This window comes from Notamacropus eugenii, chromosome 2, assembly GCF_028372415.1.
Source record: "Notamacropus eugenii isolate mMacEug1 chromosome 2, mMacEug1.pri_v2, whole genome shotgun sequence".
NCBI classification, from domain to species: domain Eukaryota; kingdom Metazoa; phylum Chordata; class Mammalia; order Diprotodontia; family Macropodidae; genus Notamacropus; species Notamacropus eugenii.
Window position 1 is genome coordinate 327,904,005 of NC_092873.1, and position 20,804 is coordinate 327,924,808.

At 35.3% G+C, this 20,804-nt stretch overlaps 1 protein-coding gene across 8 annotated transcripts in view; it reads right to left on the reverse strand.

Annotated features, from left to right (window-relative positions):
• BPTF (bromodomain PHD finger transcription factor) overlaps nt 1-20,804 on the reverse strand; it is a 184,141-nt gene that overhangs the window by 40,895 nt on the left and 122,442 nt on the right. For 5 of the 8 annotated variants that reach the window (XM_072645452.1, XM_072645448.1, XM_072645449.1 and 2 more), the window contains 8 exons: nt 19,017-19,141; nt 17,642-17,770; nt 16,790-16,940; nt 16,347-16,470; nt 14,670-14,922; nt 11,143-11,304; nt 10,799-10,950; nt 9,587-9,710 (listed from right to left, as the gene is read on the reverse strand). In XM_072645452.1, coding sequence (XP_072501553.1) covers nt 9,587-9,710; nt 10,799-10,950; nt 11,143-11,304; nt 14,670-14,922; nt 16,347-16,470; nt 16,790-16,940; nt 17,642-17,770; nt 19,017-19,141 — 1,220 coding nt within the window. The remainder of the gene's footprint in view (nt 1-9,586; nt 9,711-10,798; nt 10,951-11,142; nt 11,305-14,669; nt 14,923-16,346; nt 16,471-16,789; nt 16,941-17,641; nt 17,771-19,016; nt 19,142-20,804) is intronic. The other 3 variants (XM_072645453.1, XM_072645447.1, XM_072645451.1) reach the window with 2 other exon arrangements.

Here is a 20,804-nt window from a genome sequence, read left to right on the forward strand (position 1 = left end):
CAAGAGCACAGAACTATTAAGTGCCTGAAGTCAGATCTGAACCCAATCTTTCTGACTCCTAGCCCAGCCCTCTATCCACTATGTTACCTAGCTGCCCCTTTTCTATTTTTAAACGAATATTTTAAACTAATACTAAATAGTTTTCTGATGATTACTGCTTTATAATATAGTTTGAGATATAGTATTACTGTTAGGTTTCCTTAATTCCCACATTCTAAAGTGGGAATCTCCCCTTGAGAGAAGAGAAACCTTTTATTCCTCCATATAAATATCATAATTTTTCTAGTTCTACAGAGCAATTTCTTTGGCAGCTTGACTGGCATGGTACTGACTGTGTAAATTAATCTGGGTATTATTTCCATTTTTATTACATGATCCAACCAAGATCAATCAACATATCTCTAATTACTTAGGTCAATATTTCTAGGTCAAACATTTTAAGAGTGTTTTATAGCTGTATTCATGTAGTTCCTGTGTGTGTCTTGGAAGCTGGAGTCCCAAATACTTTATACATTTTACAGATAAAGTGAATGGAATTTCTTATTCTCTTCCTATTGGGTTCTGTTGGCAATATCCAGAAAAGCTGATTTTTTTGGGAGGGTGGGGTGAGTATTCTATATCCTGATGTTTTACTCAATTATTATTTCAGTTAATTTTTTAGTACATTCTCTAGGCTTCACTAAGTAAACATTCATGTCATCTGCAAAAAATGATAATTCTGTTAACTCTTGGCCTTTGCATAGTTCCTAAATTTCTCTTTGCTTTTTTTTTTAAAGGCTATAGCAGGAGTTTCTAGAGACATATTAAATAACTATGGTGATAATGGATATCCCTGTTTTATCTATCAGCTTATTGGAAAGGCCTCTAGTATTTTTCCATTACAAATAATGCTAGTTCTTGGTTTTGGAGAAATCTATTTACCATATTAAAGGACAGTCTACTTAATCTTCTGCTTTAAAATTTTTTGTTTTCAACATAAAAGGATATTGCATTTTGTCAAAATGGCTTTTCCCCATCTATTTATAATGCACATGATTTCCATGTTTTTTGTTTTAGAAGAACATTTCCTTGTTGTGCAAAAATATTTATCTACTAGAATTAGTTCTGTGAATTTTGATAGAATTGACTTGCAAATCTTCTTGGTCCTAGTTTCCTTCCATTTTTAGAGGTTCTTTATGGTTTGTTTGATTTCTTTTTCTAAGATTGGGTTAAGTTCTCTCTTTCTCTATTACCCTGTGTTTTATACTTCTGTAAACATTATTTTTATTTATTAGTATGTGCATACTATTTTATAATATTTTGGAATAATTTCCCTTATTTGCTCTTTATCATATATTTTTTTCATTTTAAATATAAGCAATTTGGGTTTCCTTGCTTAAAAGAATAGATTAACTAATAATTTATGCATTTTATTAACTAAAAAAAAATCAAGTCCTAGTTTTAAAAAAACCAATTTGGCCTTCAAATTTATTTTTTCTTTTCTTTTTTTTTCAGAATGTCTATTTTGTGGGATTTGGTGTTCAGAGTTATAAATTCCATTCCTTCTTCCCCACCCTTGGAATGCATTGGTTGCATCCCAAAGGTTTTGTTATGTGGTCTCACTTATGTTATTTAACAAAGTTAGGTTGTTTCTGTGATTTGTTCTTTAACCCATCATGTTTTAGGATTATTCAGCTTTCATTTAAATTTCAAAGCCTTTTGCTGGTTCAAAGCTTTATTATTCAGTGGTCAGGAAAAACTTTTTTAATATTTCTGCCTTTCTGAGCTTTTTATGCCCTACTACATGGTCAGATTTTATAGACAGATTGTGCATAGCTGATAGACATGTATATTTCATTTAGCAATTAACAAGGAGCTGTCATTTCTAACTTCCCTAAAATTCATTCAGGTCTCTAATTTGCTTTTGATTAGATCTGTGTAGGTCTAAAACAAGGCACATCAAGGTCACCTAGTTATAGTTTTGCTGCCTATTTCTCCCTGTAATTTGATTATTTCTCCCTTTTAGTGCTTAGGTTATTATGCCATTTGGTACATATATGTATTGATAATATTTAATAATTTATGATGGCTTTAAGCAAAATGTAATTTCCCTGTATTTCTTTTAAGGAAGTCTGTTTTTACTCTTTGCTTGTCTGAGATAATGGCTTCCTTTGCTTTTTAAATTTTGCCTCAAGCATAATAAATTCTATTCCAGTCTCTTATTTTAACTGTGAATCTTTATGTTTCAAGTATATTTCTTGTAAACAAAACATTGTTGGATTCTTCTTTCTAATATGCTATGTTATTCTGCTTTTTAGGTGAGTTCATAACCTTCATGTTTAGTTATGACTGCTAGTTGTGTGTTCCCTTCCTCTTCCCCATCATAAAGCTCTACATGTTTTCCACTTTTCCTTCTACCTCTTCTACAAAGAAAGAAAGGGGTACTGTGAGAAGTATCGTGATCAACTGTAGTAATCTATAATTGAAGTGGTTTGTTTTTAAGCCTTTTATCAAATCTAAACTGTTATCTGATTACTTTCTGTTTTAATCTCCCTTTTATGACCACTCTAAATTGATTTGCTTGTTGTGATGACCCTCCCAAATATACTTTCTTTCTTATACCATCCCTTCTCTTTTTGGTGCCTGTTTCTGCAGTAATGTGTGTGTGTACGTTCGTGTGTGTGTATTTCTCCTTACCTGATTTGGTAAAGAGTGAGACTATAAGATGCCTGCTCCTCTGTCCATTTTTCCATGTTAGTCTACTCTTCTCAGGCACCCCATTTATAAGAAATAGCATTTTCTCCTCCTTTCTTCCTTTTCCTTTCCTTTCTTAAAACTACAAAATAGAACAAAACCATACACAAGCCCTCTGATGATGCTATTTACTTTCTACAACCCTGGAAGAAAACTGAATTTCTAAGAGACACTTTTCTCTTTTCCTTCATTAGAATGGAAACCCTCATTTAGTCCCTTGCAACTGCCCAAATGTAAATTTGCCACGTAGGTTTCTTCTGATCCTTATGCTTACAATTCAGAATTTCTACTATCTTTGTACTTGTGATCAAGAATGCTTTAAAGACCTCTATTTCACTAAAGGTCTATCTCCACCCCCCACCCCCAATAGAATCATACTGAATTTTTTGAGTTATTACAACCCAGTTATTCTTGGTGTAAAACTTTCATCTTTGTGGAATGTTGTATTTCAAGATTTTTTTCTCCTTTAGTATGCTTGCTTCAAAGTGTTGGACAATACAGTTTGTGATTCTTTTGCACTAGGACTCTTTCTAATTGAAGTATTTTTCTTAGAATTAGAAGTTCTGGATTTTGGCTATGGTGTTTTCTGTTTGGGTCTTTTTTTCAGGAAGTAATTAGTGGATTCTACTTGTGATTTGCCTTCTAGTTCATACAGATCTGAACAGTTTTCTTTTATAATTTTTTTGAAATATTATATCCAAGTTTAATTTTTTGTCATGGTTCTCAAATAATACAATGGTTCTTAAATTCTCTCTCCCTGACCTGATGGATTTCTAGTAGATACCTAACATTTTCTTTTATTTTTTAAATGCTTGAGTTTGTTCTAAGATTGCTTTTCAGAGTCACTGAGTTCTGTTTTCTCCATTCTATTTTTCATAACTCACTTCCTGAGTAAAGTTTCTCTACCTTCTAAGCTATTTACTCTTTCAATTCCTTTCCATCCCTACCAAACTCTAATCTCATGCTTTCTCTCTTCATTTCTCCAACACACTTTTATAGTCCTTGTGGCCAATGCATCTGCTCCTATCTGAGATTTTGCTTTTAATTGTAAGATTACTTTTCTTCTTCTACGTTTACCTCTTAGCTTCTCTTAATTCAAAGTTTCCTTCATTGTATTTAGTGCTTAATCTGCTTAATCATCACTTTCAAGTTTCAGATCTTGGACTAGGATTTTTGTTGTGGGGACAGTTACCTCTGGCACTGTTAGATGGGCTGAAAAGGCCTTATTTGATCCTTTTCCCTCTGTAGTTTGGATGCTACTGCTCATCTGCATGGGCTGGCAAGTAATTAGGCCCCAATCCATGCTCCAATTCCTGGTTTATCTCAAATCTCCTAGTGATGAATTGGATACAGTGGTCTTAGACAGTCTGTCGTTGTATAATCGCTAATCAGTTGATTTTATCCCTTTCCGTGGTTCTGAGAGGGGCAAATGGAATGCTGAAGATGACAATGATTACTGGTCTCTAGCACAATTTTCTTGGCATTGGTTCTTAGTTGCTGAGTTAACCTTGCCTCCTGTTGTGGCTCTCAACACTCTGACAAATGGATAGGCGGGCCTGCTGTGTGTGGTGACCCAGGGGAGCATTCTGGCTACAGGTCTCCCATAACTGGGTCTTACTGGCTTTTGACTTTCCTTCAGAGCATGGACTAAGTTCAACTATTTATGAGAGCTTATTCCAGCTGCTCTGGTGCAATTACTTTCTTCCAGGATTGATGGTTGCCAGAGCTGGTAATGCCTTTCTTGGTGCAGCCTCTCTACTGCCAGTGTCAGCTTTTGGTGCATTTGAGGACCTTATTTTTAATTTGTTTCACTTCTGTGGTTACCAATGCAAAATTTAGGCTCTCCATCCATTATTTCATGCACTATCAATCAATAAACATTTATTAAATGCCTGGTCCTTTTCTAAATGCTGGGGATACAAATGTAAATGAAAACAAGCAGTCCTTATTCTCAAGGAGTTTATAATCTAATGAGGAATTACAATACACAAAAGGAAACTGAGAAGTGGAGGGAAGAGATACCAGTGCAGTGGAGAGTTTTGAAGAAGTCCAAAAACAGCACAGGTAATACAAAAAGGAGAGAAAAGCTGTGCTGAGACCCCTCTTAAAATAGAGGCCCTAGAGTTCATATTTCTGTTCTCCAAAGAAGCAGGGGGTATTGGTGAACTGTATCACCAGCCTATCTACTCTTCCAATAGTACATTTCCCAGCTAACACCTTTTATACCACCTCATTGTAAAAGCAGTAAACACATGTCATCAATGGTACCCAGCTCTGGGCATTTTCTTTGGCTATTCTCATTTGTGTAATGCTCTCCCTCTTCAATTTCACCCACTGACTTCCCTGAACTCCCTTTTAAGTATCAATTAAAAGTCCACCTTCTACAAGAACCTTCCTCAACCTCTTCATTCCAGTACTCTCCTTCTGCTAATTATTTCCTACTGATCCTGTATATAGCTTCCCTTTGATATATATTTGCTTGCATATTGTCTTCTCCATTAGATCATAAGTTCCTTGAGGGCAGGGACTGCCTTTTTACTTCTTTTTAGGACAGTGTCTGCCAGACTGAAGGCATTTAATAAATATCTACTGACTGATTTTCTGCAGCATGATTACATCCATGCACTGCCTTTCTGGTTACCGACAATTTTAATTTTTAGATTATGTAATTTTCAGCCTATTAACGTGATGAGAAGAATATTGGAGTTAAAAGGATGGGACTGAATCAGGAAGCAGCTTGGCATCTTTGAAAGAGCAGTGAAATTTCCCAAACAATCCAGATACTCTCATCCTCTTTTAAGTTCTAAGCCTAGACCATTCTTGATCCATAGAGTTTGTCCGAATGTCTCAAAAGTTACCCTACCATCTGGACAATAGGCATTCTTCATCTGACTGGTCCTTTATGTGTTAAGTTCTAGCTTTTAAATGGTGAAGGATTTCACTGAGGAGGCCTTTTAATATTTTGGGGCTTGATGCAATCATCACTACGTCATTTACAAAGAGGAACATTTGAAAGACTTTACCACCTAAAGTAAATCTATTTTCCATGTGGAATCTGTTCAGAACATCTTTTATGACAATGGTGAACATCTTTGGTGAACATGTGTCTTCCTGTTTTATGTTTTCCTTGATATGGAGTAGGAGGATCAACGACCAAAACTTTGTACTTGCACCTATCAAGGCATGTTATATTAATGGATGCGTGGGAGACATTTTTTTATTGGACGAGATCTTTTAAGGTTGAATTTTACTGTAATGAATCAAATATTACAAAAAGAAATCAACAGATACAGCAGGATAATGTATTTTTAATTCCTTTCAAGTCAATTGTATGGTTGTAAAAAATCTGACCAAGAAAAACTGAGAATGTTTCTTCTTAGGTTTTTATCAAAATCAGGAAGACCTAAGCTTTGAATGTCACTTTATATGCTTTCAAGCTGCATGAACTTGAGGGGTAAGTGATTTGAACTCCTGTCAGCTTTGATATCCTCATTTGTAAAATGGAGATAATAGTGGCACCTACCTCACAGAAATTATGAACATCAAATGAAGTAATATCTGTTAAGTGACTTGCAAAGTGAGTGCTAGGTAAGAGTTAGTCGTTAACTGTGATTTTTTTTTGGCTGATACTTTCAAAATCTTTTAGAGATAAGCAAGTTTCTACAAAGGTCCTTTTCATCATTTCTGGAGTAATGATAAAGTATGTGATTTTTCCCCATTCTCTCTCCCCATATGGGTATCCTTCTCCTCTATCAGACAGCTTGAAAATCAGTCTGGATCTTAATGAGGTCCTAAGGGCCCAAAAGTAACAGGCTATAGGCAGCCCTCTCCTTTCCATACCCCAACCATTTCCCAGTTCTTACTAGGTGCTGAATTATCTTTCCCTAGTAGATGCTGTCACCACCCCTACTCCCCCTGCCCCTTTGTCAACATCCCATTCCCACTTGAGGTAAGCCAGACCCCTGCTTCACTGCAACTCTTAGGCCTACCTCACACTTCTCAATAATCATTGGTTGTTCACAACACTTTGATGATATAAAAACTTTGATGATATAAAATTAGAATCCTTTCAGTCAGATGCTGAACAACTGGGCCTTACCATCTACCCTATTGCTGTGCCTTCTAAACCACTGGACATTGTAATATTCCCTGCAGTTGAATCCTTCTATATATCCCCTAATTAGTACATGAAGGCAGAAACTGCCTTACTTTTTTATTTGTATTTTCAGCTTTTTGAACAGTACTTGGCACAATAGCAAGTGTACTTACATGCCATCCCCTCTTTTATATCAGTCTCTCAATGCTTTAAGAATTGTACCTGGTCTGGTCCAGCTACAATTTCTGATTCCATTTTAGGTGCTCTCTCCTCATTGTTAAAATGTAAGCTACTTAAGAGTAGGGCTTGTTTCATTCTTTATATAAATAGGAGTTAAGAGTATTTAGAATAGTGCATGTTTAATAAGTGCTTGTTGAAAGACTAGATCACATAGTAATAGGGTACTGAGGTAATAATAATCTACTAAATATGGTAATTCTGCCACCATAAAGATGAAAAGAGTTCATGATGCAGAACTAATCCATTTTTCATTTATTTCAACTCCTTACAGTTTTATCTATAAATATTCTTATAATGATCTGGCTTAATTGGGTCTCATACTAAGCTTTTTATAGATTAATTTTCCCTTGCATCATTCTTTGCTGTTTTGCCAGATGATATTGCTTATACTCTTCTATCATTATCTATTATAATATTTTGCAAATAAATTTATATTCTAAACCCATGTTTCCTTTTAACTGCTAAGTCATTTGTTTGTTTGATGGTTTTTCAAGTCAAGTTAACTGCCCTTTTGGTCTCTTTGTGGTAGTGATTATTTTATATCAGTTAAACTTTTACAGAAGATGGTTATAACTGGTTTCAATGGCTTTTCTTTTTAATTCAGGACCCATGTTTTCATCATCAATGGAGTTGGAATTACATGCATCATCTTTTCATCTTTAGGCTTTCTTTTATCTGGGTGATGATTCTCATTTGCAATACAACAAGTGTATGAAATGAGTACATATAGATACTTAATTCAGAAATGAAGTTAACCAGTTGTCTCTTGTTTATTATATTATATAGCCAATTTCATCATTATGTGATGTTTGGTATTGAAACTTCATTTATGTAAAGCCTCAAATCTTTGACTTCTTTCCTTTCTTAATTACAAACCATCTTTTTCAACATATTTCTCACTGTCCTCTCTTGTGATCCCCTTTGCTTCGAAGTTACCAAGTATCACTGTGTATGTAGATCTGGTTTGGAGCATCCTGTCAAGTTAACAGAATTTCTCTTCACCACCTTAAACAGATCACAGAATCACATCACTTATTTCTAGCGCTGGAAGGGACTGGCCAGGAGAACCTAGGAGTTACCCTTCCACTTAATGGCAACTTCCCTATGCTTTCTGGTTTCAGATATAGCAAAAATGTCATATTGTTACGTGTCAGTTTCTCCAATTATATATCAGCTTATTGGTTAATGGCTCTCATTTAAAGTACCTACAGTTAAATTAATACATATAGATGATTTAAGAACCGTGAGATTCTTAACCTTTCTTGGCTTCTTTCTTACCACTTACTCTGCCAACACCACTTTGAAGGCCACACAGGCTGAGCATCCTTCTGTGTTCCCAGGACTTATTATTATCATGCTTATTACCCAGTGGTCAATATACTAATGATAAAACTCTCTGTACTTTTCTAATCCGGTCCTCAGATCACACAGACAGTTACAGGGGCTTTAGAGACAAAAGTGCTTGGGATGGGATCCAATCTGAACCATGTTCACTTCTCCATTTTATAGATGAGGGAATGGAGGCCCAGACACTCGGGTTAAATGACTTGCTCAAGGTGCTATACGGTAGTAATTGGCAGTCTGTCACTGAGAATGTATACAAATTGAAGGCTTTCTAATTTGGTAAAACCTGCCAAAGCATGGGCTTGGCTAGCACAGCTTTCAAGGATGGAGGGTCACCAGTGCTGACTTCAGAATAAAGAATACTAGAGAGGTGGTGAACTAGTGCAAGGGACATGGCCAACAGCGTTGCTTTGTTGTGCTTGACTGTGTTTATTTGTTACAAGGGAGGGCTCTATCATGGGAGGTGGGAAGGGAAAGCGCTAGGAAATGATCATGTTAAAAAGGAAGAGAGTAAATACACAACATTTAAAAAGAAAAAAAAGAGAACAGTGAAAGTGGAACAACAACAATAAAATAATAATCTAGATTCATGCCCATGCATCTATAACAAAATTATGCGCTAGAGTAGAACTGCTGTAGAGGCCTCAGGAACAGCTGACTAAACAGAATATTTTGATTCTTACAATTTGTTCACACAAACTTTAAAGTTTAGACAGAACTAAATTTAGCTAGGGTGAGACACACTAGATTAACTAAATTTAACTGGAGGTTTCTTCTGGTTCTATTGCTATTTTAGCAAACATGAGTTCAAAAGGAGTAGTTGCTCATTATCCTTTCACATACCACTGTTGCCCCGTTCTTTCACTTTGGCTAGAAGAGATGGCAAGCAGGTAATTTTTTTCCAGCATTATAGTAAATTCTGTAACTGTTTTATAGTCATAGATAGTTTATAAATCTTTTAATTCATTACAATTTACAAATTACTAATTATCATTTAACAGTACTTCACTCAATATCAAAATTTAATAATCCAGCTTTTTTTTTTTTGAAGATCACAGTAGAAGCACTTAATAGAGAAATATTAATTCTAACTTGTAATTTTCTATTATGGAGAATGATCAGGAGTACAGAATATGACGGACTTCATATACTTAAAAATAAAAATGAACCTACTGGCTGGAAGAATACCTTGCTGTACCATCAGAGGTGTTCGAATAATTGTCTTTCCTAGGGTTGATTGTTGGAGTGGTGTTCTAATCACTGTCATACCAGGACGGATCTGAGTCCCTGTGATTACCTATCAATGACACAAAGGGGACATGAATTCAAATGTTTTTCAAGACTCAGGTATGATGATTTCTGAACTCAAGATCTTCTAAGTATACTATGCTTGGTAAAATGTGAGAAATGTCTGGAGAGATGTCAGATGTCCCCAGATATTACATTAATTTTTATTGAATACATCTGAATAATGCTTACATTTTTGAAAAACAAACAAACAAAAAATAAACCCCTCCCCTCAATCTTTTTATTCTTCTTCTTGATAATGTGTTTGATTCTGTTGAGGATAATCTCAAATTTCCCAATTAAAACTATTTCATATAAAGTTATTTTGCCACCAAGACACACAATGGTCTAAAGGAAAGTTACAAGACCTAATGAAGGCCATGCTCAAAACTATCCCTACTTTCTAGGTACTATGGAAAAGCAATATGTGGCTCCCATTTTCCTCTGAGCTGATTATAGCTACCAGTTAAAGGAGTAAGAGATTAAATTAACAAATCAGATGTTCCTTTATAGTATGAAAGAAGAAACTACAGAATACATTAATGCAGTTTTGTTGTTAGGTTGAGAGAACGTTCAGGCAAGTCTCCCTGATTAACCTTCCTATCTGATAGCTATCAGTGTCACAAAAAAATGATGCATCTGATATATATATGTGTACATACACACACATATATGTATATATCAATTGCTTAATGAAATACAGATATAATGTTGTGGGTTGTAATTTATTTTTATTTTTCAAATTCTTACTTGCCCACAGCATGTCTTAAGCACAGATAATCCAGTGCAAATTTGCAAGGCTATAATAAAAGGAAAATTTTCTTTTAAAAATTCCTTATTTAACACTTACTATTCAGAGGAACATACATGAAAGTCCATCTGGTCAACGGCTAGTGTTTAACTGTTTAATGACTAATGTCTCACATTTTAGAAATCTAACAAATAGAAGAACAGATTTTTTCAGAATAATGATTTTTCATAGATTAAGTAGTAATAGATAAGGAAAAATGAGAGCCTGGGTTAGGCTACTCTGAAAAACCCAACCCACTGTGCTTGACCACATTTCAAAATGAGGTAACCTCAAAAAAGAAGTCTTACCTGTGAATTACTTGTGGTACCTACAGTGCCTGGGGTGTTTGGTCTAATAGTGACTGTAGCTGTTCTTGGCTGGAATGAAGTAAAGGTTTGCTGACTTGCACCTGTACTTGATGGAATGATACCCAGGACTTTCTGTTGAACCTGAACAACACCTTGAAAAAAATTAAGAATTTATTAACAATGCATTGGTGCTGCTAGGTTTCCCTGGAGTAATTACAAATTGGGAAGGTTACAGTGGGATACACGGACTATGAGACCCAACGACACAGAACAGAGGAAAGAAAATAAAGGCAAAACTATTTCACAAACACGAATTAAAGGTCTTCATGACTTTTCTTCCTTACCTCCTTGTGTTGTTGGCACATTTACAGCAACAATCTTGCTATTTGCAGGAAGCGGTAGTTTGGTAATTACTTTTCCTGCCATAGTAACTGGACTGCCTGTAATTTGGAACGTCTGACCTGTGCTGGCAATGGTTGTAGCAGATGTAGCAGCTGTGCTGGTGGCTATTAGGGTATAAGACATTCAATAAGTTTTAGATTTAAGACAACCAGCAATATAGTCACTTCTAGGAAGAAGTTCCAAGGCATAAAATGATGTATTTGTATACTTACAAGAAATTCTTACCCTTTCATTGCTTTAAATATACCTTTTATTTCAATTTTAAATTTCATCTATTTAATTATTCCTTCTACTAAAGTAAATCTGGGATTTCAAACGTTATGCCAGTCAAGCATAAATTCAAAAGAGAAAAGCCCAGTTATAGATGTGTCTGCCTGTAAGTACCAGCTCTATTAAATCTGGAGAAGCTCATTCCTGATAAATTAACAATTAAAATTGATAAAATATATGGCACGAGTTTTGAAATTTTCCCAATTTAGGACTCAGGGCCATTTTTTATACAAATTTTGGTTAACTAAAAGTCTGTTTCCTATTAATATTAACCTTCCCTGATCAAAATCTGGCTCATGAAATAAGGGAAGATAGCTTGGCGTTCCTCAGATAGCAGCCAAAGTGATTTAGTTATTTCCTAGCTCTGCTAGTTAACTGCTGAAAGAAGGATTTCTCTGAGGCCCTCCCTGATAACTTTCTTGGTTATCTTGGTGATGTGTCAATATTTTCCTCTATCAGCCTATTTGTGAAACCTCTAAAGGTAAGTTTAATCTGTAACCTTAGTTTATCTATAAAGTTTGTTTGATGAGGTTTGCTTCCTTCCAGGGCATATGAGATTATGATTGTTTCATAAAGTTTGTTCAACTTTTATGACGTTCCATGACTAATTCCATTAGTATGGAATTAAAGATTTATCTTCTCTTTACTTTTTACAGCCTAAAAGGCATGTATAGGATTGCAATATGTAAAAGAATTGTTTCTCCATCACTCTGACCTAATTTTGCCTGTAAGAGGCTTGTGAGACAGGTCCTAGTAGTGGTTCAGGTTATCTCTGCGGGCTGACTCTATGCTTGAACATAATACTAAACTTAGGCTTTTACCTCTATAATTTCTGTGCTGTAAATATCTTTGGCACAAGTTACCAACCCACATGAACTTAAAGAGAAAATAAGCCTCCCATAACAAATACAAGGCTTCAGATACCACCTGGCTTCTTTTATTATTGCAATGGGGGTTAAAAGGAAAAAGCTTGCTGAGTGTCCTACTTTTTATACAGTTTACAAACATTAATTTAATTGGTAGTATTCTCAATTTGTGATTTTTTCTAACAATTAAAAGGCTTACATGCTACTAGAGAAACCAAATCATATTAGTAACAACATTCTCACCATATATTAAATTAGAAGCTACAAAAAGTTGCAATTAAGTGAAAAGATGACATAGAGGTTTCTCCTGAGAGAAGAGATTAAAATACATTATATAAGTGGTTTCATCATATAACCAAAGAAGCAAGAAACATTATTTCTCGAGATACTTAATCATCTCACTCTGTAGCTGCAATGTTCATGACCAGTCACCAGACACTATGAAGATTAGTGCAACAATATCTGTGCTGAGGATAAAATGTTAGGGAAGTTCCTGAGAGGAAGAACCTGACAAGCTTCTTCCAATTAAGTCAACACAAAATTCAATACTCAGCAACCACACCATGAAAAAAGGTAAAGGTGAAGTTGGTGAAAACATGTTGGAAAATATGTTTCAGATTAAGAAATGTGAATGGCCAAAACCTTGCATACTTCTTTGAAGTGTACTCTCTACACTACACACACAACACACACTCTCTCTCTGAATATTCGTTTAAAAAGAACTGAAATGTATTGCACGAAGAGAATACAACCTTGATGAAAAGGTGAAAAGGGAAGGAGCAGGCTTTCACAAGAAATTTTCTACAGAGGCTCACGTTTACAATCACACTAATGAGTGAGGTATAGACAACATCCTAGTGCCATTTACTGATTTTAATAAAGCATCTGATTAAGTAGAGCAAGGTGTTTCATCCACAAGAAATCCTAAGAGATGTGATGATAGAGACTGCTTTTTCCCCAAAAACACAACAGTATCAACACCAAACCAATTCTTGATAGAGACCTAGATATTCAGTAGCCAGGAAACTGTCCTCTAAAAAAAGTCCACCAAAATTCTATTATTGATGTGTTCTAATATTCTTTTTTGTATGAATTAAACTGAATGTAGTACAGTATGGCCCCTACTCCCAATGAAATCCACAGTGATATGAAAGACTGTGGTCAAAATGGAAAGAGGGTTGACTGGATTGCCAGGACATGAATTCACATTTCAGCTCTGCCACTTACTGCCTACGTAACCTTGGGCAAGTCACTTAACCCCTGTGGGCTTCAGTACTCTTGTCTGTAAAATGATAAGGATGGGCAGGATAACCTCTTGCGTTCCTTCTAATTCTAGATCCAGGATACTATGAATCATCCTAATAGAAAAAATAAAGTGGTTGAAGATACAAAAACACCTTTTTATCCAGATTTTACATGTAGCTGGATGGGTAGAGAATTAATGTACACTCTGGAAAAGTACTATAGGAATGATGAGCTAGAATTGACTGGACTAATTCACATGTGGGAAACATGCACAGCTTGATGCCGCAAAAGCCAATCCCCTCCCTTACTCATACTGGTATAATTTCAATGATGCTGGATGATTGTGAACCATGGAATGGCACAATCTCAGAAGAACGAGGCTTCCAATTTTAAAGAGCAATATATCCACACAGTGTATGAAGCCATGTTGCAGAATCTTACCAATGGGGTCCTGCAAAACACAACTGGCTTAAAAGACAGTATCAAGGATATGCACGAAAAGAAAAAGTAGCAAGCTGATATACAGAGAATGAGAAACAGCTGGTGGAGAGCTTGAATGGTATGTTAACCCTGAAATATCAAAAGAAAAAGAGGAAGGCTTCTAGAATACTGGCAGATTTTCCATGGAAGGTTACAGGAAACCATGAGCAGAAATCAGACAGGGCTAGATTGGGTAAAGTCTATAGTGCTGCAGACAGGACCCACACTTTTGAGATCAAAGCTCCTTCAAAGTATCAAAGTGAAAACACATATTGGTAACTCTCACTTTCAAAACTCCTCCCAGACCTAGCATTGTGTTATAAATGAAATAGTGAAAGGGCAAGAGAAGGTATTAGTTAATAATTGAAAGATTACTTATGTTGGTAGCTTTAACAGGTGTTAACAAGATGAGAAGATACTGAATGTGGGCCCAGTCACAGAATGTGTCAGACATTAGGTACCAGCTTACCTAAATTTAAAGAGCCTTGTCTATTCATACAATGCTTAGAGAAAGGCTAACTTCCAAACAATCTCTGATTTCAGTAGGCAGAGGTGAAACCATTTTTTCTGAACTAAAATCAATCGTTCACTTAATGACAATTGTTTACCTGAACTTGACTGGCCTTGTTTAACCCAGGTAGCAAATGTTTGATGGAAGTTCTTGTTCTGCTGGAATGTCACTGTGGCTGGAGATCCAACCTTAGTGGTGAGTACCACTTTGGTTCCAGTGGTGACTGGGCCACTTATAGGGGCTACCACAACTTTCTGAGGGGTGGAGACTGTGTTGGTGGTACTGTTTGTTGAAGCAGTGGTAGAGGCTGCAATTACTGCTGGTAGTTGTTTCTGCTGCTCCAATCGTTTCTACAAAAGTTAGCAGGAAATAAAAATTAATAAGACAGTTTTTTTCTAAGTCAAAGATGGATTCATAGGTCCCCAAATTAGTTTGCTTCTTAAGCTAAGAAACTCAGTTCAAATACTCCTTTTGTAAAGCATCAAACACCTGAAAATGTGACCCATTTCCTATCTGATTCTACCTATACATCTTACATATTTTTCAAAAGCCAAGTTCTACTTCAAATAACAGGAAACTCAAATGGTAGAAATTTTCTCCACATGAATAAACTCTTCAAATTCTCAGTCTGAAAATAAATGCTTAAAATTACAACTGGCATTAGTAATCTTATAGTTGACTGGGACACTATGCTGTTCACTGACGGAATTTATAGCAAGTACCATATAAAACTGCAAATCATATTCATTTAATTTCCATACTAATTTATCCAATCATAAAATGCATGTCAATAACTACAGCTGTTATTGTAGGGAGTAAATCTGCATTCAATCAAGCTGAAATATATAAAGATCTTTTCTAGACTTCCTACACTATTGTGGTCAAAAATCACTTTTAAAAGTGATTAGAAACATAAATAAATGTCAGTTTATTTGCATTTAGTCTGGTTCTTCTTACGTTCTGATCTTTTAGACTGCTGGATTAACCAGAACAGATACTTGTCATACCTTAGTCACGATAAAATGCTCAAAGTTTCCAATAGCTTATTGTTATGGTTGGGAATTCTTAACTTGTACTCTGTTAAATATAAATGTCTATTTTTCAAGGTAACTACTGAACATAAAACTACATCAAGATAATTACTTTCCAGGAAATGCTAAAGACATACAAAACTAAGATGAAAGAAAGTAATGAAAGTTGGAAAAATTCTGTTTTCACTTTGAAAGACAAAATTCCAAGAGGCCAAAACATCCTATTAGGATGGGAATTTATATTATTCCTGCTAGCAAACACTGTTTGAACTATGGTAGTCACATAGTATCACATAGTATAATTGGCTGATCAGTGCTGTCCAAACAGTGGTCTTGTAGTGAGAAATTATTAACCAATTTAGTAAGATTTTTTTATAAGCCATTTGGTTTATTTATTTAGATCTTCAATACACTAAAGAATTTTTCTGGCATGATAGTTTTTGTATGTTCTTAATCATTAAAGAAACTGGGTCTTAGAAAGCTACTAAAAAAAACCCTTATAAAATTACGAGATTAAAAAAAGAACAAAAAAAATCCTGATTTTGTACATTATTCAAACAGACATACATTAGTGAATCAAGGATTGTTTTCAGACAGTGAATTTGAGTGTTTCATTCATACAAACAAATGTTGCTTCAAACCAAACACCACAGTTCCAGTACTCAGTGCTGTGGTTTGTATGCATGCATTTTGGGTAATGATGCAAATTCGTTGACAGGTGGGACTAGTCACAGCTCCCCCACCTGCTGGGCAGCCAATCGTTGTTGTTTTAGTTGAGCCTCCATTTGGGCCTTGAACTCCTCGGCCTTCTTCTGTTCACTAACCTTAGCCTGCTGCTCAACTGCCTGCGCCTTTTCCTTCTCCACTCTGAAGAAAAAAAGGAAAAATATATCAGATCATTATACTTGTAGGCTTTTAACATTAAGTGCTATTTGGATGATCATGGAACAAAATCACTAAACATTAAGGATTTTAAAAAGACTACACAAATTAAAAATAGGACTGTAATCAAAATAGAAAATTTAAGACAAGTGGATAACTTGAAAGTACAAGTACTTAAAGAACTAAATATGAATAAATATCTATCATTTAAAAAGAATAAATAGAATAAATTAACAAAGGCATACTTAACAAATTAAAATTCTAATTTTTTTATTGCACCATCAACAATTAGTTATCTAGTCACCTTTCTGCAAATGCCCGGATCTCCCATAACTCCAATTCCTCTTCTGCTACCCAGGTTTCAATTATAACAGGGCCTGTTTGCTTAGGTGTTTCTGGCCTCTTTGGTCTCAGTGCACTTGATCGAAGCCCTTTCCTCTGAGGTGTAGGTGTTTCTTTGGATGAAAAAGAAATCAAGACAAATTAAGCTGTATAACTTTAAACATTGTGAGTGCGTCTTTTTTTGTTGTCAATACCTTACATTTGCACTCTAGCACTTATGTTCATTTTATTTTATGTTTTCTCCTGGAAAACCCTCCAAAACATTTTCAGCTACTGAAATTATACCCATACTTCAAGGACCAAATGAAATCTCCTCCTCTGAAGCCTTCACTAATTACTTTCAAATAGATGTAATTTCGCTCTAGCATTCTATATCACTTTTACGTTATTTTATTAAGTTTTTTGTAACGTGATTCTCACCTCTTCTGACATATCCAAATACATATATTCCTGTTTCTTACAGCCTTCAACATCTGATGTGATATTTCTTCTTTGTTGACTTATTACTATAGTATAATTCTCTGTATCTTACATAGAACCTGTATTTATATACAAGTGCTCAAAAATGCTGTTGTCTGGCTGACAGTCTTCTGTCCTGTTGGGCTATATGTATAATGGGAATTCACTATAAGAATTAAAGCATTTATATGTGCATGTAAAACCAATTCTCTTTGTGTAAAATCCTTGAAAGAGTCACTTATAAATGAACAAATTATACAGGAATATTCACGAGAGCCAATGGAGAAGGTCAAAAAGTTGAGGGAGGTTAGACCAATTAAATATTTGTGCACATTTGTTTTAAAAAATTCCTTACCCTTTGGAGCCTCTGGAACACCAATGGGGCAAATGATTTTCCTGATGCAATATTCTGATCGAATGCCATACGGACCAACATCTCTCCGCTTAATGATTTCAGTTGTGGTAATTTCTGTGTCTGATGTTTCTATGGAGGTTGAATGGAGGTAAGATTAATCACAATTTAAAACATATGGCAAGCATTGCTTACTCAAAAATAACCTCTGTGGTGTCTAGGGTTTGGAATACTGCATTAACTGTCAGGCCTGTTGTGTTAGTTGCTTTTGCTGAGCTCTTAGTCTGTATTACAAGGGAAAAGTTCACTAGAGAGAGAAGGAATACATCTGAAAATAAATATGATGTAAAAACAAAAGGTCTACATTCTCAAAAGGAGGAAAACCACTGCAAAGCCCAAGGGAAATTGGAAGGGAATAACTGAAAATCAGTGAGAAGTGGGGTAAGCTAAGGTATAAAATACCTGATAGAGTCACTACATGCTGCCAGTCTAGGGCACTTCACAGGCCCAGATGAAACACAGTATTTCTGTGAAATGGAACTATCACGTATCAGGGAACCCACCAGGTATTTCCTATACATTGAATTCACCTCAGTACCCTGTCAATTAGACTATATCAATCAATTAAAAAGCATTTATTAAGTGCTTACTATGTGCCAGAAGCAATACCCAGCACTGGAGAGGAAAATGACAAAAACTATCTCTGACTTTCAGGAGATCAATATCTAGTAGTGGAGATAACATGTAAATAACTAGGTCTACACAAAAGATATGCAGACTACATGGGAGCTCATTTCAGAGGAGAAGAACTAGCAGGTAGGGGAATGGGAGGGCATGTTTGAGGGAGAGTACTGGATAAAGTTCCTTAGGATATGGAGTGGTCAGGGGAGGCTCCTTCTAGAGTAGTCAGGTGAAATGTTACTATTCAAAAGCATGTGTATCATAAGCTACACAATCACTGATGAAATGCTACATGTAACCAGCTTCCATCTCCTCTGTAAGGATGGACTTGTTTCTAAGTTAAGCGACGTTTACCAGAAGGCAACTGGTAGCACTGAGAGAAGGAAAACTTTTGGCAAAGTGAGGTATACAGTGGGGTATGAATATCCTAGTTGCAGACAAGTTCGATTCCTAGTAACAAGTAACTTTTCTTTACAAGAACTTTTCTATCCACACTGCTTCACATCACAGCAGTTTAGATACAGAAAGAACTAGGATTAGATGACAATACAAACTTCAGTTTACAAAACAAATATTTTTTAAACAAATAAACATTTTAATTTTAAAAGCAAATACAAGACATACTTAAAGTTAAATCCCACTGTCATTTAACTTTGACACTAAAGTTTAAGGAAAAAAAAAAGTATAAATATACTACCTGTTCGAGTAGTCCCTCCCCCAGGAGGAGTTTTGGCTGCCATATCATCCCACCTCAAACTTGCCCAGAGTAAACGCAACATAAGACTTACTCCAGCCAATGATTTTACTGTCTGAAGTCTGTATCTGAAACAAATGCCAAAGAAACCACAATATATAAATTTCAGAAAACTAAAGAGTTTTCCAGTTCTTCCTCATTTTATTTAAGTAACTACAATACAGCTTCTCCAACATTTTGGTTAGCAAGCTACTCTAGAAAACCAGGAGACTGACTTCTCTTCCCTTTGAGCTCTAATATTTGGCAGACCATAAAACATTTTCCTACTCTACTTAGCATTATATCTGTGTTCTTGTCAAATTCTTTCGTCTTACAATGATTATAAGTCCTTAAGGGCTGGGACTATCTTATCTAAAAAAATAATCCATCTCAATGACATATAAATTAGATTATCAATAAATGTTATTGGATGAATCATATTGTTTGGAAATAGGCAAAAGGGTTCATGAGTATACCTTTACACAGACAACTCAAAATGTTTAACTTCTAAGCCAAAGAGACTTTATGGTCCACATGAATAGATAAATTTGTTGTACAGCTGGCACAACACAATTTAATTCCATATTAAGATTTTACATATTTAAAATGCAAAAAACCAAAACCGATACAGAAGACAGAAAAATTTAGAAGAGCAAACCCAGAGGAAATAAATGAGTTTAGATCAAACCAAATGTAACTAGAGTGGTAGTGATGGGAGAATAAAATTGTCTGAAATACTAATTTTGAGTGAAAAAGGTTGTGCTATACAAATTTTCTGAACTCAACGAACTTCAAAGATCTACAGACATCTAACTTGTAGCCCTAGTCTAACACCTATCAACTATTAGATACCAGATAATCCTAATGCAGCAACATCTATGAAACATTAGTGACTAGAGAATCCTCAGAGAGGATCATTAGAGAAATATTAAACTAGTTACTAATGGTGGTACAAAAATGAGCCTTGTTCAAATAATTATTTGCATGTAAAACTGCTATACATTTAGGGAAATTTTAATATGAATATGAATTAAAGTATCTCCTAAAACATTTATTTCAAAACAAATGACATTACTACAATGAACTTCATGTCATGAAGGTAAGAGTTTAAAAGTTCTAAAAATTGAACTTAAAGAGTGTCAACTCTTGTTCATTTCCTCCTTTTTAATTAAGCCCATTGTTTTAATTACCATGGATTACTATGTTAGCTGCTAAAATACAGCCTGCCAAAGAAAACATTGGAGGGAAAAAAACTCACGTTGTTTTTCTACCCCCACTAGAAAAAGGAAATCTTAGAATAAGAGCAGCTCTCCAGCATCCTGGACTGTTGGGAACAGGAAAAAGTCAGGCAACAAATGAATGAACCAACTAACCAACATTTATTAAAAGTCTTCTATCTTCTAGGTACTGGGGACACCAAGACAAAAATGAAACAGTGCTTGCCCTAAAAGAGCTTACTTTCTATTAAGGAAAACAATAAGTATTTATACAAGTGTATGTAAAATAAATACAAGGCAAGTTGAGTGGGGGTGGGGGTGGGGAGGTGGAGATTCGTAAAGGCCTTATTTAGGATGTGGCATTTTTGAGTAGAGCATTGAAGAACACCAGAGATTCTAAAAGGCAGATAACTTAGCAGAGTGTCTGGCAGATACTTTGTGCTAAAATACTTGTTGACTGAGACGAGGAGGAAGTGCATTTCAGGCATGGGAGACAGCCTGTGCAAAGGCAGAGAGAAAGGAATAAATTGGAAGA